Consider the following 16,906-nt stretch of genomic DNA (forward strand, 5'->3'; position numbering starts at 1 on the left):
TTTTTAAAATTCCTTCTCTTCTCCCAGACGCATTATCACTGTCTGTGACAGGTTAAATCCAGCCCCCTCCTCCCAAAAGATATTGCATGAATCCTCATCAAGTCAGTGCCTCACAGCGTCACTTTATTCAGAGGCGGTCAAGTTAAGTGAGGTCTTTAGGGCAGCTCCTAATTCCATATGACTGGTGTTTTTATAAAAAGGGAGATCTGGAAACAAAGTCACACAAAGGAAACACATGTAGAGACGAAAGAAGAGAAGGTGATGCATATAGAAGCCAAGGTCACCAGAAATCACCAGTAAACCACAAGACGCCCTGAAACAGTCAATGAACAGATTCTCCCACACAGCCCTCAACTACGCTGCTGACTGTGAATAACTTTTACTTACTAAGTAATACATTTATATATTTTCCAGATTTTCTGTGCAGAGCAGTATATATTGAAAATAGAAGATAAGCAATTTAACAATTTACTCAATAACTACAGACATTTATTACAGGTCAGTTTTTGTATCAGGCACTGTACCAGGTCCAGTATGGAAGATATGTCCCTGGCTTTCCATTAATGCTAATCTTCACAGAAGCTGTGAAGATAACCAGCTAAAAATTTATGTATCATGGTCTCAGAGTAAAAAAAGACCATAGAAACATGACTTGAGTCAATGATTTGTATGTGGAGATTTCAACACAAGGATGTTACTGTTGAAAAGTATCATTAAAACTGATGAGTTTTTCTAAGTGGAGAAATGAGGACACTGTCACAAGATAAGAAAAAGGCACCAACAGAAAAATGCTGTGGCACATACATGAGAGCGGAGTCTTCAGTGCCATCAAGAGGACGCACTGTGGTGGTTGGGGAAGGGCAGTGATTACCACGGCACATGCTTGGATTTTGTTCTTTGGCCAATGGAAAGCTATCAGGACTTTATAGTAGGAAATCCATATTTAAGGATCTGTGTTATAACAGTAATTAATCTGCTAGTAAAGAATAGGCATCTATGTTAATAAGAGATGCTATAGAGTAAAAAAGAAAATATGACAGAGTCATGGATTCCAGAAACAGAACAGTTTTATAAACCAAACATAATGACCATGTGTAGTGGTGCAGGGGCATCGAGAACAGAGAGGAGGGTGAAGAGAAGAAAGGCAGTCAGCATTAGAATTAGCAGGACCGGTTCATGAAAGACAGCATGATCCGTGCTGAGACTATTCGCGGAGAATGTACAGAGTATGGAAAGAAGGTCCCCTTGACAGATGAGAAAAAGCTGCACTAGAATCTGCTCAGAGTCAGAGCAGAACAAGGAGAAAGTAATGAGGCAGAAGGGTAGAGAAGAATGTCTAGGGGCTGGGGAGACAGCTCAGCGGCACAGCGCCTGTGTGGCAAGCACAAGGTCCTGAGTTCAATTCCTGGTACCAAAAAAAAAAAAAAACACCAAAAAAACCTGGAGAAGAATGTTTAATGAAAATCAACTAAGACAAAATCCAAGCAAACATCTTTATCATTATATTTGTCCATATACTCACAAAACTCCAAATTGTTGGAGTATAAACACAAAAGAGTATAGGCACTGCAATTCAAAACTGACTCTGGATTTTGCTGCCGAATTTATTTTTAACCTGATCTATGACTGTCGTTAAAGGAACGCCTCCCTCCTCTGCCACATACCTGAACAAAACTTTCTTATCATTGGGTATGTAGTAATCTCTGATTTCCTTTACGGCGAAGTTGCTGCATGGGGAGTCTCGGGCGAGGAACGGAAGCGGCGTGTAAGGGCCAATGAGGCGCAGTTTCCACTGTGAGGCAGGCACGTACACGTCGCCGCTAAATGCTTCCGCCACAAATGTGTACCCTTTCTGCAAGAAAGTGCAGTTACAAGACACGAGTCACGCTCTCACTAGTGTCCCATATACTGTAGTGAGAAAATGCTTATAATCTGGATATACACGTGCATTCCAAGATCTCTTAATTAACATCAAGCCACTAACTGTATTTTAAAATCCCTCTTGGAAAGCATCATATTCAGTGTTTACAGGAAAATTACTAACTCTAACTTCTTTGTGTGGTTTCTTAAGTAAAAAATAAGGTGATTAACCACAGTAAGTAATTACTATGCTTTCTCTAGTTCTTCTGAGGCCCCTAAGGTAACTTTAAAATCACTGCATCATTCTGAAATAGCTCGGTAGTTTCTTTTTTTAAAAAGAGAAAAAAAAATAAAACTAACAATAAAGCAGAGTTTCAAAATAGGCTAATAGGAGGGTAACAGTAATTAATACATTGTGTACGGTTATCTTCATAGTAGTTACTCAGAATGGAAGATACAAGCATGAAATATTGTCTAGACAATTTTAACAGAGACCTTTCTTTACAATGAACTGAGAAAAACTAGCTGTATAACTATCTTGTGTGTATATATATATATATTTTTTTTTTCTTTTCCCTTTCTTCCTTTCCTGTTTTCCCCATCAGAATTTCTCTTTTCTTTTGAACACTTTCTTCCCAATTCACAATATCTATTGTACATTTTGGCTCTTATTTACTCATTCAGTTTTTCACACTAGTGAGGCAATATGTTTTCATATGTGGGTCTGATTTATGAGTATGGTCCCAAGTTGCATCCATTTACCTATAAAAATCTCCAGTTTATCCTTCTTTATGGCTGAGTAGTACTCCATTATATAAAAAAAAATATATCCATTCTTCAGTTGATGGGTATTTTGGGTTGTTTCCAAGATTTAGTTATTACAAATTATGCTGCTGTAAACATGAGTGCACATTTACCACTGTGGTATGATGTTTTTCATTCTTCTGGGAAGATTCCAGAAGGGGAACAGCTGGGTTAAATGGGACCTCTAATCATAACTTTTTGAGGAATCGCCACACTGATTTCCACAGTGGTTGCACCAATCTACACTCCACCAAGTCTCATCAGCGTTTGTTATTGGTTGATTTCTTGATGGTAACCATTGTTTCTAGAGTAAAATGGAACCTTAGTGTTGTTTCAATTTGCATCTCTCAAATGACCAATGATGTTGCATATTTTTTCATGTATTTATTTGCTGCTTTTATTTTTTCATCTGAGAAGTGTATATTCATATCTGATGCCCATCTTTGGATTGGGTCTTTGAATTTTGGGGACCTGATTTTTTTTAAATTTTTTATATGTTCTAGATAGAAGCCCCTTGTCTGAGGGACAACTGGCTATGATTTTTTCCAACTCTGTGGGTTGTCTTTTCACTCTGTGGGTGATTTGTTGTGCAAAAGCCTTTTAATAAGGTGAGACCCCATTTGATTCTTTGTAGCAGTCTCGGTTTTATTCATGAAGTCTCTGCCCATACCTAAGTAGTCAAGATTTCTACCTACTTTGTCTCCAGTAGATTTAGTGTTCCTGTGTTAATATGTGGATCATTGATCCATTTTGACTTTAATTTAGTGCATATTGATAGACAAAGGTCTTCCGCATGAGGAAAGCCAGTTTTTCCAGCACCATTCATTAAAGAGACTATCTTTCTTCCAGTGAACTTACTGGATATTCTTATCTCACAGATTCATCTTTCCAAACTACAGAGACAAAAAAGTCCAGGATTTTAGAAATGAAGCTGAAATAACAGCTACTCTAATCCAATGCAGCCCAGATGTACATCTGGAGATGAGCTCCTTAGATTGGAGAAAAGGAGCAGATGAAAAATGTAGGAAAAAGACTGCTTCACAGCTTCATTCAGCATAAATGGATATCCGGCCAAAATGTCAATGAACCAGACATTTGACTTCATGAGATGAAAGTTTTAATATAATTCTGAGTTTGTTATTCTAGTTGCTCCTACTAACAAATTTAAAGACAGATTTGACTTCCAGTTGTCCTCTGTTACCAGACAACATTCTCTGATGTATTTAGACTTGCAAACAAAAATTAGGTATTCATAAGCCAGAATATAAACATAAAATATCTCAATTAGATGTCTAGAAATATTATCCAGAATTCCAGCACTCATAATGAGATGAGAATTGCAACATCAATAAGGAATTTTGACATGTTTGGAGTAAGAAAAATGAAAACTTTATTTTTCATTAAGGAACCACATACAGAAGTTAGAGTTAATAATTTTTTGTAAATATTTAAGATGCTTTCCAAGAGTGATTTTAAAATATGATGTTAGTGGTTGGATGTTAATTAAGAGATCTTAGAATCCAATGTATATCAAGATTATAAAACATTTTCTCACGACAGTGTATGGGGGACTAGTGACAATGTGATCCATGTCTTCGCACTTGCACTTTGTCACACCAAGGATACGCATCAGTGGTGGAAGCTTAGTGCCTTAATATATGCTAAGGCATATATGCTTGCAAGGTGTAATGCACAGACATACTGCTATTTTTATTATTTGAGCTTTACTGAGCTTTATTTGAGCAAAATCAAGTTAAATGACTCTCAGCTTGTATTTGGACAGATTCCAAAAATAATTCTAAGCAAAACAAGGTGTGAGATTGTAGGAAAGTGAAAATCTAGAGCTAAACTATGATAAAATAGTAACACAGGAAACTCCTTCACATGGTGGTGTAGAGGCAGCAGTGCTCACAAGAGGTCCGGAGGACTCCCACCAAGATCCATAGGTACTTCATCATGGGAAAAAACAAAATGTCAAACATGGGAAGGTAACTTGAGGAAGAAGCACATCAGATGAATTCCAGAATCAGGAATGCTCAGAGAGGAAAGCAGGGCTGCCCCTTCACCTTGGCACTGCTTACAGCCCAGGTGTGTTGAGCACACCATCTTTGGAAAGGATCTCACCTCCTGAGGGTAGAAACCAAGGGCAGCAGTGGCTGGGGGAGCAAGGGAATGAATAATGCCCAGCCGAGCAACTACTACTGCCCAGTGCCCACCTGTCCCAGCTCACTTCCTACAGGGAGACAGAACCTAAAAAGAGTCCCCTAGAGTGGAGAGGGTAGAAGAACTAAGACAGAGGAAATGGGTATGTGTGGTGCCATCTGAACTTGAGAATTAAATTGAGTTAGAACAAACATTTTCATATACTTACTCAAAATGGATCATATTAGCGTAACCTATCTAATGTGACAGAGCTCATTTCCACAATGTGATAGCACCTGTGACTTTGATAGGATCTCCTTTTAAACAAAATCATCTTTTTCCTCTTGGGATTTGGGATTTTCTATTTCTAATCACAAATTAAAGAAATAATTTCTATTCAAAAGGAAATCTAAGTCAAACTTGATAAACACGCACTCAAAAATCAGTCCCCTGGTATGAGGACTGGGTTTGTTCCTGAAGAACTAATTTTCCTCTGCTGTGATTTGTAACATCCAGTGTTCTGCTGTTCTGAAGAATCAATTATACATAAGCTAATTTTAATAATACTGTAATTTTTAATAAAATGTCATTTATTAGGACATGAGGGAAAATAAGTATAGTGTAAAAGGAAACTGTCTAAGATAAATAAGTTTACAAATATATTTCCAAATTTTATTAATGAATATCCTGTATCCTTTCTAAAGCAATTAAAATAAATTATGTGTATGAATATATAAATAAAATATATCAATAAAAGGTCTAATAAAATTATATATTGATTAGCTGGGCTTAATTGAGAAACTTTTAAAAAATTATGTTTAAGTGTATAACACCACATACAGATTACTGCACATTGAATATTTACATTTACCAGATTTTCTCATAAAATAAAAATGTGAAACTTGCCCAGTTTAAAACAAAATAAGGCTCATATTGCAGTTTGATAGTATCTTCAAACTTAGTAAAATCTGACTGAAATATCAAGAAAATTTCTCTCTTAAAAATGATAGAGGCCAGGGATATAGCTCGGCAGCACAGTGCCTGCCTGGCAAGTCATGAGTTTGATTCCATTACAAAAAAAAGTTAAGGATGTAACAGAATATATTCAAGTTTTTAAAATTATAATGAAATATAAGTAAAAACTCACTAAAATAGTTGAAAATATGCTATTATACATATATGTCAGTTGATGTAAATTGCTTCATCAAGATTTTTATTGTAGTGGTTTTTTAAAGTTTCCTAAATTCCCTAATGCAGTAAAAAAGGCCCAATAGGTTTTTACTAACACATTTTAAATTTATTTTTTCCTATAAAACCAGCACTCAGTAGATAGGTATGTCTCACACAAAGCAGCCCATAGAATCATAGGCTGAAATGAACCTCAGAAGTCAAGCAAAACCCAAAGGGAAAAACGAAGAGGTTCAAAGCCAGGCCACAGCTACAATATGGAAGGCAGAGCTAAAACAAGTGTCGTGGTTTCCATGCCAGGTATACACTGCCTTTTATCATTTGCTATCAGAGGAAATGACTGAAAACGTGAAAATGAAATTTAAATACAAAGGGAGGACATTGGTTTGAGTGAAGGCTGGAAGTCAGGGTCTACCGATGGTTCAGCAGAACCACGCTACCATGCTATGAGCTTCTTGACACTGAAGGGTTTATGTAGCCTTAGAAAAGATGCTGGTAATGGGAGGTGGATATGTAACCTCAATCTTCAGAAATACCTAAGAGTGAAATAGATACTCAATGGAAAATGGAGTCAAGCATCTAGTTTGGTTTAAGGATAAGACTAAATGAGCTCTTTCGATTCATTTCCCTGTTAAGGGTTTACATGAGTTTATGACTATAATGATTGGAGTTTCTAATACTTTTTTGTAATGAAACCTTTGGGACGAAGAAAGAAGAATGCACAGAGGTACAGATGTTCTAGCATGCACACTGTCTCCTGCTGTCAAATAAATAGGAGTTGTGTAAGGAAAACTTAGGGCCCTATTGTTGTTGGACTGAGGGCACTTTTTCTCCTGGCTCTCGACCAGCTGGTGCCTTTTCACCACCATTCTACACTATCCAAAGAAGAAATTCCCACATACCTTATTCTTGGTATAAAGATAAGGCACAACTTTATGGAAAACCTTTGGCACTTGTTCCATTGTATCATTATTAACAACATGGAGTACACAAATCCGAAGTGTGGTATACATCTTGGGGACCAACATCATATCTTGAGGAATGAAAAATGTTTCTCTGTAATTATAAAAGCATGAACTTTCCCTTAACAAGAATCTTAAAGTTTGAAATTAGATTAAGTGCTAATAAGTCCTGTTGAAGCTTCAAGTTCCAAATAATTACAAGGTTCAAATATTATTTTCATTTAAAAATTATCACTAATGCACTATTTTGACATATGAAAGCAAACTACATTAAGAAATTCCATTTTATAAGTACATTGTGACTTTACCTAATATGCTATTATTTAGAAGTTCAAGGTTCTCTTTCTAGACTGTGAGTACATTAATTTCTTATACTATTTTCATAAAGAATTTTAGAAATTTTTCATATTTTAACGTAAGGAGCATAGATAAAATTTCTATAATATCTCATTCATACATAGCAAGTGGGGAAAAATTTTACATAAGTTATGCAAGCAACCTTGAAACTGATGCTTTTACTACTACCATAAATAAAACTCTACAGATATGAATATTGCACACCATTTACAAATGACGTCACTTGCCAGTTTCTAACAGCTCACCTGAACACGATAAATGAGGCATTTGGAGGCTGTTCTGGGCAGGTCACAGCATAATCCGCAAACGCCAGCTTGGTGTCCTCATCCTGATAGCAAGGATAAGACTCGAGGGACTTGCACTTGCTTTTAAACATCACTCTACATACATAAAAATAAATCCAATATCAAGGACAAAAGCCGCCTTTAAAACAAATTCTATTTATTTCAGAAAGAAAACAGGCCCAATAAAGAAAGAAATGGGCCCAAATAGCACAGATATTACAGGCTAGATTGAAATCTGATCAAAGGGGAGCCAGGTGACCCATAGTACCTGCTGCCAAGGGAAGGAAGCTGTCTTGGTTACTTTTCTCTCGTTGCTGAGACAAAATACCCAACGCCCAAAATGAAGCAAGGAAAGGTTTATTTCGGTTACAGTTTGTGGAGGTTTCAGTCCATACTTGGCTGGCTCCAAGGCAGAAGGTAGCAAAGCAACAAGAGCAAAGGGGGGAATGGCAGCCGTACAGCAAAGCAGCCAGAGCAAAAGGAAGGAATGGCGGCAAGCAGCTTCTTTCCCTCCCTTACACTGTAAACAGGCTACCCCCACCTAAGCGGCATGTAGCTCTCACATAATCTCCATGCCCTCCTCTTCCACAGGCTCAGGATGTATACAAAGTAAGCACCCTGGCTTCCTGCTGAGTCACTTAGCCAAACCTCTAGGCTCCCCAAGTTGACACAATGTATCAACCATAACAGAAGCCCATCTTGGATAAGTCAGGAAAGAAAATTTTCAAAGGCACTCAAAGTTATCTGAAATTTTGAATCAAAGGAGAATGTAATTCATGATCAAAGGAATTAAGCAAAGCTCACAGCTACAAAACCAGAACCAAAGTTCAAGCTATAAGGCTTACAAAACTAAAAGCAGGGTAGCCAGTAATAAAACTGTATCAAAGCAATTAAATGACTATAACTGAGGTTTAAAAAAAAACAACCAGAGTCTAGGTTGCAATTGAACAAATGTAGGGATGGGTTTGGAAAATACATTATTAAAAACTAAGGCCATGGAAAAGGGAGAGTTCTTTTCCTTCTGCATGATTTCTGGTGTATGAGGGGGGTGATACATACAACTGGCTAAAATAATTATGAGTTGAAATTCATTTTTGCTCCTAGAAGATCAAGACATATTTCCAAGCAGGATGGAAGTAACTGATCCTCCCATCCTTCTTACCCTGCCAGAATGCAGACCTAGCTTTAGCAGCACCAGAAATAGAGTCTTTCATACGATGTCTCAGGGGTTAGAGCCCATGACGGCAGTAAATGGCTCCCTATTAGAGGTCAAGACAAAGATAGAGGTGTTCTTGAATTCCAGAAAGCAAATGGTCACGTTGGTTGTTAAGAGGAAGTAAAATCACGGAGGTCCTCGTGGAATTCACACGCTCCATTTGATCATCGGTCTTTAGTGGTGGGAGGAAATTAACAGGGTTATATTTGGAGGGTTTTTTTTTTAAAGCCTTTTAAAATAATGCAACATCAAATAATAACATAACTATGTATTCTGGTTTGCCTGAGGCAGTAGTGGTTTATGCCTATAGTCCTGGTATGCATATTAATGATTCTCCATTTTTCCCCATCAGAGCTTTCCAGTTTGGATGATGAATGGCGTGATCACTCTGAGTAAGAAATACAATGTGGTGGTCTTCGTTACCAAACACTGGGTAAGGCACACCCGGCTGGGCGAAGCAATAGCTGAGCTGACATAAGGATCACGCAGGTCACACAGGGAATTGTCATTGAACCTCCTACCATTCTAAAATAAAGGTGAGACTGACAGCCTTTCCAGACTGTCCTTTCCAGACTTTCCTTCATATAGTCCGCATGACTTCATATAATTCGGGAAATCCTGGCAAAAATAGGGCCGTAAATACTCATGTATTGTGTGTATTCACCCAGAGAGACATGACCAAGTTGGAAGATTCACCCGTAATTAAGATTTAGTATTAATTTAGCCATGTTTTGTCTGCTCCAACTCACAACTTGGGAACTCCTGTCTTAGGTGTAGGAGCTGAACCACAGATCTTCCCATGGAAGTCCCCAAAGCACAGAAGCAAATTGGACAGAAGGGTTCATGCTCTTCTGTGTGCTCACACATGTGGAATTTTAGGCTAACGAGTACTCATTCTAGAAAACTCATTTCAGAGCAAAGTTAATCAAGCTGGGGTGCTCAGGAATAAAGCACCCATGAACACTGAGGGCGAGGGGTGGGAGGCATTCGTTCCCAGAGCCAGGCAAGTGCAGAATTAGACTCTGTCTCCAGTTAAAATTCTTATACTTGGTTCATTATGGGTTTTTTCATTAATTTTAGCCTTATTTAAGTTTCTATAAATTAACAGGTAATTTTATATGTATCTTTTGTTTATAAAGAGAAATTCCATTTTAATTTTACATTGGTCTTGTATCCAAGTTTTTTTATGTAGACTTTTTGGTATTTTATACAGATTATCATTTCATCTGTTAACAGTGGAGATTTTATTTCCTTCCTTCAAATCCTAGTGGCTTTTATTTTGCTTTACTGCCCTTCTTGGAATTTCAGGATTACCTAGAATGGACGTGGCTGGGCAGGGAACATTGCCTCATTCCCATACTCAGCGAAAAAGCTTTCAAAAATTTCACTGTCAGTCATGTTTACAATAGGGTCTCTAAATTTTTTTATTTTATAAAATACTAGATACCTTAACAGACTAAAGATAGTTTCTTAAATCTTAATTTACTAAAAGATACTTTTAATTTTGAATGTGTTTTAACCTTTATTAAATGGTTTTCTGAATTTACTCATGTAACTATTTTGTCCCTTTTTCTTATTTTTTTGTTTTTTTTTTTTTTTGGTTTTTCTCCGGTACCAGGAACCGAACTCACGACCTTGCGCTTGCCAGGCAGGCGCTTTGCCGCTGAGCTAAATCCCCAACCCCTCCCTTTTTCTTATTGATGTGCTAAATCAAAATGATTAATCTACCACTGCATGTCTGGGGAGTGGGAGTACACACTCAGTTGTGAGGTATTATCCTCTTTTGGTGATTTCAATTTTGATTTGCTAATAATTTTTGCATCTGTGTTTAACTTGGACTGTCCAAGTTAATTTCTTGGACTATCCTTGTCATGGTTGTGAGTTGGGAAATATTTTCTCTTTGTAGTGACAGGAAGATATATAATTAATCATTTTTCTTAAATTCACTAATTAATACAAATTTAATCATGATAAAGAATGCATCGTGCATCTTTATCCTATTACAGTCTCAGCTAAATCATTATACCAGTTGTTTCAGAATAACAGAACTTTAAGGCTTTTTAAAAGCTTTTACCTGACCGTGGAATTGTGCGTTTCCATTGCAATTTATTCCTTTGCAGAGCTACTAGTCTGGCTGTCCTTCTAAGGTAAGTGCCTTAGTTCTCTGGCTGCTCTTGAGGTTTTGCTTGTGGTCTTTGGTTTTCAACAGTTAGACTGCCTTAAGACTAGGTGTAGTTTTCTTTGTCTTTCCCACATGGGATCTGCAGAATTTCTTGAAAATATGGTTTAATGTCTTATATTAGTTTGGAGAGCTCTCAGCTACATTTTTTAACACTTAGGGGCTCTAGTTATATACACACTATACCTGTTATTGCTACACTCACTTCCCCCTCATGGTCAGCTGAAATACCTTTTATTGACTTGTCTCCCAGTGCGTTAATCTCTTCTCTTATTCTGTCTAGTCTGTGGTTAAACCCATATTCATTTATGTAATTTCCATTTGACAACATTAATTAAATTACCAAACTTTCTCTCTAGTGATTCTTTGTTCATTCTTTATTTTCTTGAGCATTTCCATAACAGCTACTTTTAGAGGTTTATTTCCTACCACTTTCTGTCACCAGCAGGTGTATTTCTCTCAAAATCATATTGCATATATAATTTTTCTCTTAGTTTTGTTCCGATTGTTCTGTATTTTAGATGTGGTTTGTGTCTAGAATGAAGTTTATCTAAGACTTAATCTACTCCTGCCTTGTTCCTGCTGTCCTCTAGGGTTTTATCTGATTACTTTGTTTACTGGGGTCCCCTTCCCTACCAGATCCGAAACTGTAACTTTTGTCCTCACGGCACCATAGATTTTAGAAAACTTCTTAGCTTTTCAGATGCTTTCTACTTAGAATTTTGGAAATGAACAATTAAGACACAAACAAAAAGTAGTAAGCATCACAGAAACGTATTTGGTAAGATGTCAGTAATGGCCGTGTGGTTCTAGCTGCAGTGATGAGAGACAACCCAACAAGTAACAGTAGCCCTTGAACTGGACCTTGCAGGACACCCATAGACTATGAAGAGGAAATATCTCTGTACTACTTTACCTTAACAGGGAAAGGGCATATTGCTCTAAATTCAGTTCCAATATTGCCCAAATTTTTTGAAGAGCATCTGCAACACTGAGATTTTCCTTTGTGCCTAAAAATAACAAAAAACAGCAATATTAAATCTATAAAATGCCAGAAAGAACATCTTATTCACAGCCTTCACTTTGCAGATGAAGAATCTGAAACTCACAAGTAGCATGGGTCCAAATTAACAAGCTTGATAAGCAGGAAAACCAGGCTTCAAATATACAGCTGTAAGCCTCCATCACAAGTTCTGCTCACCATATTATGCTACTCTCCTTCATCTTTAGTTTAAAAAGCATAAAACGTTCTTTGATGTATTTTAGGAACTTATCAAATAGTCTTCATAAGGAGATCTTCTGTCACACCAAAAAATTCTTATGGAAAACTTTATCTCAGAAAAAAATAATCCATCCAAATTTTCGAAAGAATACCAGCTAATAGGATTCCACCAAAGCTCATTTTACTGAGTTATTGACAAATGGCTGAAAACTAGCCAATCTGACAGGGAAAATGCAATCCATAATAAGCACTTCAAAACTGACATGTCAGAAACTGACATTCTTTTTCTAATTATTCTATCTTAATTTCTTCATAGTGTTTATCAGTATCTGAAGCTGATATCATAATTTATTAACTCATCTAATGTATGTTTACTGCAACTAGAACGTAAGAGTCAGAAACTGACTGAGAAACTGTTTCACTGACTGAGAATTAAGAACAGAACTTCACACATAAGATTAATTCAATACATATGTGTTCAGTGAAAGAAATGCAAATATTATTACGTGCATTGAGTTCCTGAAGTTTTCCAGACTCTAAAAAATAAATAAAATCATTTTATGAATATAATTTTTATAACACATATGGACAAACACTAAAACATACTAGCCATTTGGTCTGATGAATTCATATATTTTTCTAATAAAAATTTAAAAATCAGACAATTACAATACTTTCCTATTACAAAACTAGGAAATGTAATTTTTAACCTTTATATGTCTGCAGCCTTTATGTTTGCTTAGATGAACATTTTGATAGCCATTACTAAATGTTTCAAATAGAGATGTTTTTACAACATCATTCAATATACTTAGAGAATTCTACTGGAAATAAGTCTTTTTCTATCAAAATATCTACTGAAACTGCAGAATGAAAATGATTGAATTTTTGCATCTACTGTTATGTTTTAAACTGATAAAATAGACATTTTCACAAAAACTTCATTTCACATATATAAATATATTTGACTGAATAAATCGAAGTATACACTTAAAATGTTTTTTGTTTTTCTTTTTTTTTGGTTTTTTCTCCAGTACCAGGAACTGAACTCACGACCTTGCGCTTGCCAGGCAGGCGCTTTTGCCGCTGAGCTAAATCCCCAGCCCCTATACACTTAAAATGCATCGATGCCTTCTAAATGTATGTCACCATGCACATAAATGGAGAACTCTCATTTGTTAATCTACTCATTCATTCATTCACTTCTTTGAAATCCAGCATAGAACAGTAAAAGAAAAAAAAAAAAAACCTGTGATTTCACTAAAGCTTACTAATGCAGCTAGGCACTGGGGATCCACAAAGAAAAAAAAAAAAAAAAAAAAAAAAAAAAACAGCTCCTTGTTTGAAAATGTCATAGGCACCTAAGTTAGATAAAATAATATAGGCAGTCAGATAGGGCTAAGTCCTCCAGGAAGCCAGTGAAGAAGATGAGATACCTTACAACTCTATGAGAGACAGGAACTTCCCAATGGGCCAGACCTCGAAGTAAAAGATAAAAGCAATGTATCCACATATTCCCTGAGGATAAACATCGGGGACTGATATTATAAATAGGTATCACTCGACTTGAGAAAGCCAGAAAGAGCCACTAACCCAATCCCCTACAGGGAGAGCCCTTGTTCTGTTTCATGTCCCATTGGTACTGATTTACTCCCCCATTTAATCTCAATTTAATCAATTTTACCTGAGCAATTATACTTGTAATCTTATTGGTTCACCATAGTTGTATCCCACCTCATGTCCCCCTTGCGATCTCCCGTTTTTCCCACCTTGGACCCACCCCACCTCGTGGATTTGCTCTATAAAAATCCCTAGAAAAGGCAGGGTCCTTGGCAACCCACTCAGGACCCCTTCTGCCTCTCTCTTGGACCGAAGCTTTCTTTCCCCTAATAAATATATTCTGCTTTTAACCTCCGTTGTTCCTAAAATTCATTCTTTGATTTTAGAGAACACGAACTTGTACCAGACATCCAGCAGCTTGGGAGCTTCTTTCCCCTGTATCAAAAAGAACTCAAGACAGATTGGGAAAACAACACTCCCTCACTCATTCATTTACTCACACATTCTTCCAGTAAGTATCTATGATGCACTTACTATGTGCCAGGCACTGTGGCTAAATTCTGGGGACAAAAGAATGAGGTTTTTGGGTTTTCTTTCTTTTCTTCCTTCCTTCCTTCCTCCCTCCCTTCTTTCCTTCAATACCTCAATACCTATGTGGTATTGAAGGTTGATCCCAGGACCTCTGCACTGAACTTTATGCCTAGCACTTTAAATTTTTTTTTCTTTTGAGACAGTATTTTACTAAGTTACTACTGCCTCAGCCTCTGAGTACTGGGATTAAAAGCATGTGCCACCATGTGCAGCCAAGAGAACGGGTACTGACTTGCTTCCTGACCTCAAGGAATTTCAGTGTTTATAGAATAAAGATGTATTAGCTCGCCCATAAAGTGGAGTGCTTTGAAATGCTTTTCAGATGAACACATAGACAACTACACATTCTTATACACATAAGCTATTTTACAAAAGTTTGAAGTTATACCTGGCATTCTGGCTCTCATAAGTAGTTTAACATATGTCCCTCTCCATATGGATTGAATTTTAGTTGCCGCTGATACTTTCTCAGAAGAATACTCTTGCTCCTTTGCTGGCGGGGAATACTTAACATCCACCCATTCGGCTGGAAAGAGAAAAACAAACTCTGGACTGAGTTATATTTAGTTCTTTCCCTCACGTTTTTATGACTGGTTAGTAAAGCCCTCCAACATACCAAATGCCACCTTATATTTAACTTAGAGGGGCAGGCTGAAGATTGAACCCAAAGCCTTCACGCTGAACTAGGTTCCCAGCCCTTTTTCAAGTTTTGAGACAGGCTCTCACTAAGTAGCGAAGTTGTCCAGGCTGGGCTTGAACATGTGATCCTCCTCCCTCAGACTACAGGCATGTTCTTAAAGTAAACTTTCTGGAGAAGACAAACACATGAACAGTGACACCTCAGTGCACTACTACGGATTCCTCTGTGAAAACGGCCCAAGGCTTTCCTGAGAACTGAAAGGAACCATTACCATGGCAGGAACGGGACAGAACATAGGAAAGGGAGGGGAGAACAGGGCGACTTGGGCTGGAGGGTCTTCCCAGACTCCCTCAGCTCACACCATGCAGGCCAGTGACTTTCATTTTTCTTAAGATTAGAAACACGCTGGGGAAGTTCTGGTTCCTCTGGAAGTGTGCTCAATAGAGACGAGGGGGAAACCAGCAGCTCCCTGGACTCCATGAGCTTCCGAGAGCTCGGACTCCACGACCACCCACAAAGAGCCTACACCACAAAAGCTTTCATGCTCACACACCCTGAATTATTTATCCTACACAAGGCTAGGTATTCCTTGGTAAAATATTTTAATCTGATTAATACCTAAAGAAGCATCCTCTAAGAAGGGATCAAGAGATTCCACGTCGAAAACCAGAGCCCGAAATGCAAATTTGAAGCTTGAAGGAAGCTTTGCTAGTTGAGCTTTTTTCATTAAACGCCATAAAGAAACATTGAAAACCTGAAAAAGATACAATGTACTTATTTTTTTAAACTAAAAAACATCACAACCTGGCCAGAGAGTTCCTCAGAAAATTTACCCTAAAAATAAAGTATAATTTTTTTTCCAAATACGTTACAAAATCTAACAAAAAGATTTTCACATCTCATTCATCCAGTAAGAGGTCAAAAATATTACTTGACTAATTTTAATAAAATTTAATTACTACAGCGATGTTCATAATACCCAATTAAAATAGGGCATTAAATTGGTTGAAGAGGTATAAAATATATGATCCTTGTGCTTAAGCAAGTTAAATATCATATGTCATTAATTGGAAGATACCATCCATTGCAAGACATACTATTTAATGTGCTACAAAGAAAAAATTATGTTTCTTAGTTTTTATCACTTTCTTAGCACATAGGCATATTTTTCTCACATTCAGAAAGCTTTTTTAGTTTTATTTAGATAAAAGTTTATCATCGTATGTCACATAGCTGTGTAATTACCAAAATATGAAATGGAGATGTTTTGTTACCAAAATAACTCCCTTTTGTATTAAATGTGCAAAGACCTGATTTGTGTATTAAATCAGAGCTCACCAGGTAGGCCTGAGCATGGGGCAGTCTTTACAGCAGGGATGGTGGCTCTGCACGGCCTCCACAGCACCAGATCCAATGAATAAGATGAATGGGACTCACTGTAATGCTTCTACAAGCCTGCCTTTCCATTGGATGGCACTTGGTGGCAGCAGTCACCATATTCTTATCACTGCTTTTAACGTTGCTCACAAAAGAGGATTTCCAAAACTGCTTCACAAAGTGGCAAGGATGACCGAGTAAGCGTGTTAGAAATAAGGGACAGCATTTTGGTGGGGATTAATGGTAATGTATCTTTTACTGTAATGATTTTTTTTGTTTAAACATACATTATATATTTTGATCACCCCTCAATCACCCTGCAGTAAGGATTTAACTCCTAAGGATAGTCTGGGTGTCACTGGTCCTAACATACGCCATAGACAGAATTAAATTACTGAGAGACTGGAACAGTACATGGGAGGGTGTGTCAGTCAGGGTTTTACTAGAGAAACAGATATAACCCAAGATATACAAATGCATAAGAAATGACAAGATTGGTCTATGAAGGTCAGCCACAGAGTTAG

At 37.2% G+C, this 16,906-nt stretch overlaps 1 protein-coding gene across 5 annotated transcripts in view; it reads right to left on the bottom strand.

Moving 5' to 3' along the window:
* Positions 1-16,906, bottom strand: part of Adgb (androglobin) — a 124,928-nt gene that overhangs the window by 29,546 nt on the left and 78,476 nt on the right. For all 5 annotated transcript variants that reach the window (XM_005390627.2, XM_013517404.1, XM_013517407.1 and 2 more), the window contains 6 exons: positions 15,624-15,759; positions 14,754-14,891; positions 11,909-12,002; positions 7,559-7,693; positions 6,897-7,050; positions 1,665-1,852 (listed from right to left, as the gene is read on the bottom strand). In XM_005390627.2, the coding sequence (XP_005390684.1) occupies positions 1,665-1,852; positions 6,897-7,050; positions 7,559-7,693; positions 11,909-12,002; positions 14,754-14,891; positions 15,624-15,759 (845 nt within the window). The remainder of the gene's footprint in view (positions 1-1,664; positions 1,853-6,896; positions 7,051-7,558; positions 7,694-11,908; positions 12,003-14,753; positions 14,892-15,623; positions 15,760-16,906) is intronic.

The sequence above is a fragment of the Chinchilla lanigera genome, unplaced genomic scaffold (genome assembly GCF_000276665.1).
Source record: "Chinchilla lanigera isolate Chin_1 unplaced genomic scaffold, ChiLan1.0 scaffold00038, whole genome shotgun sequence".
NCBI lineage: Eukaryota > Metazoa > Chordata > Mammalia > Rodentia > Chinchillidae > Chinchilla > Chinchilla lanigera.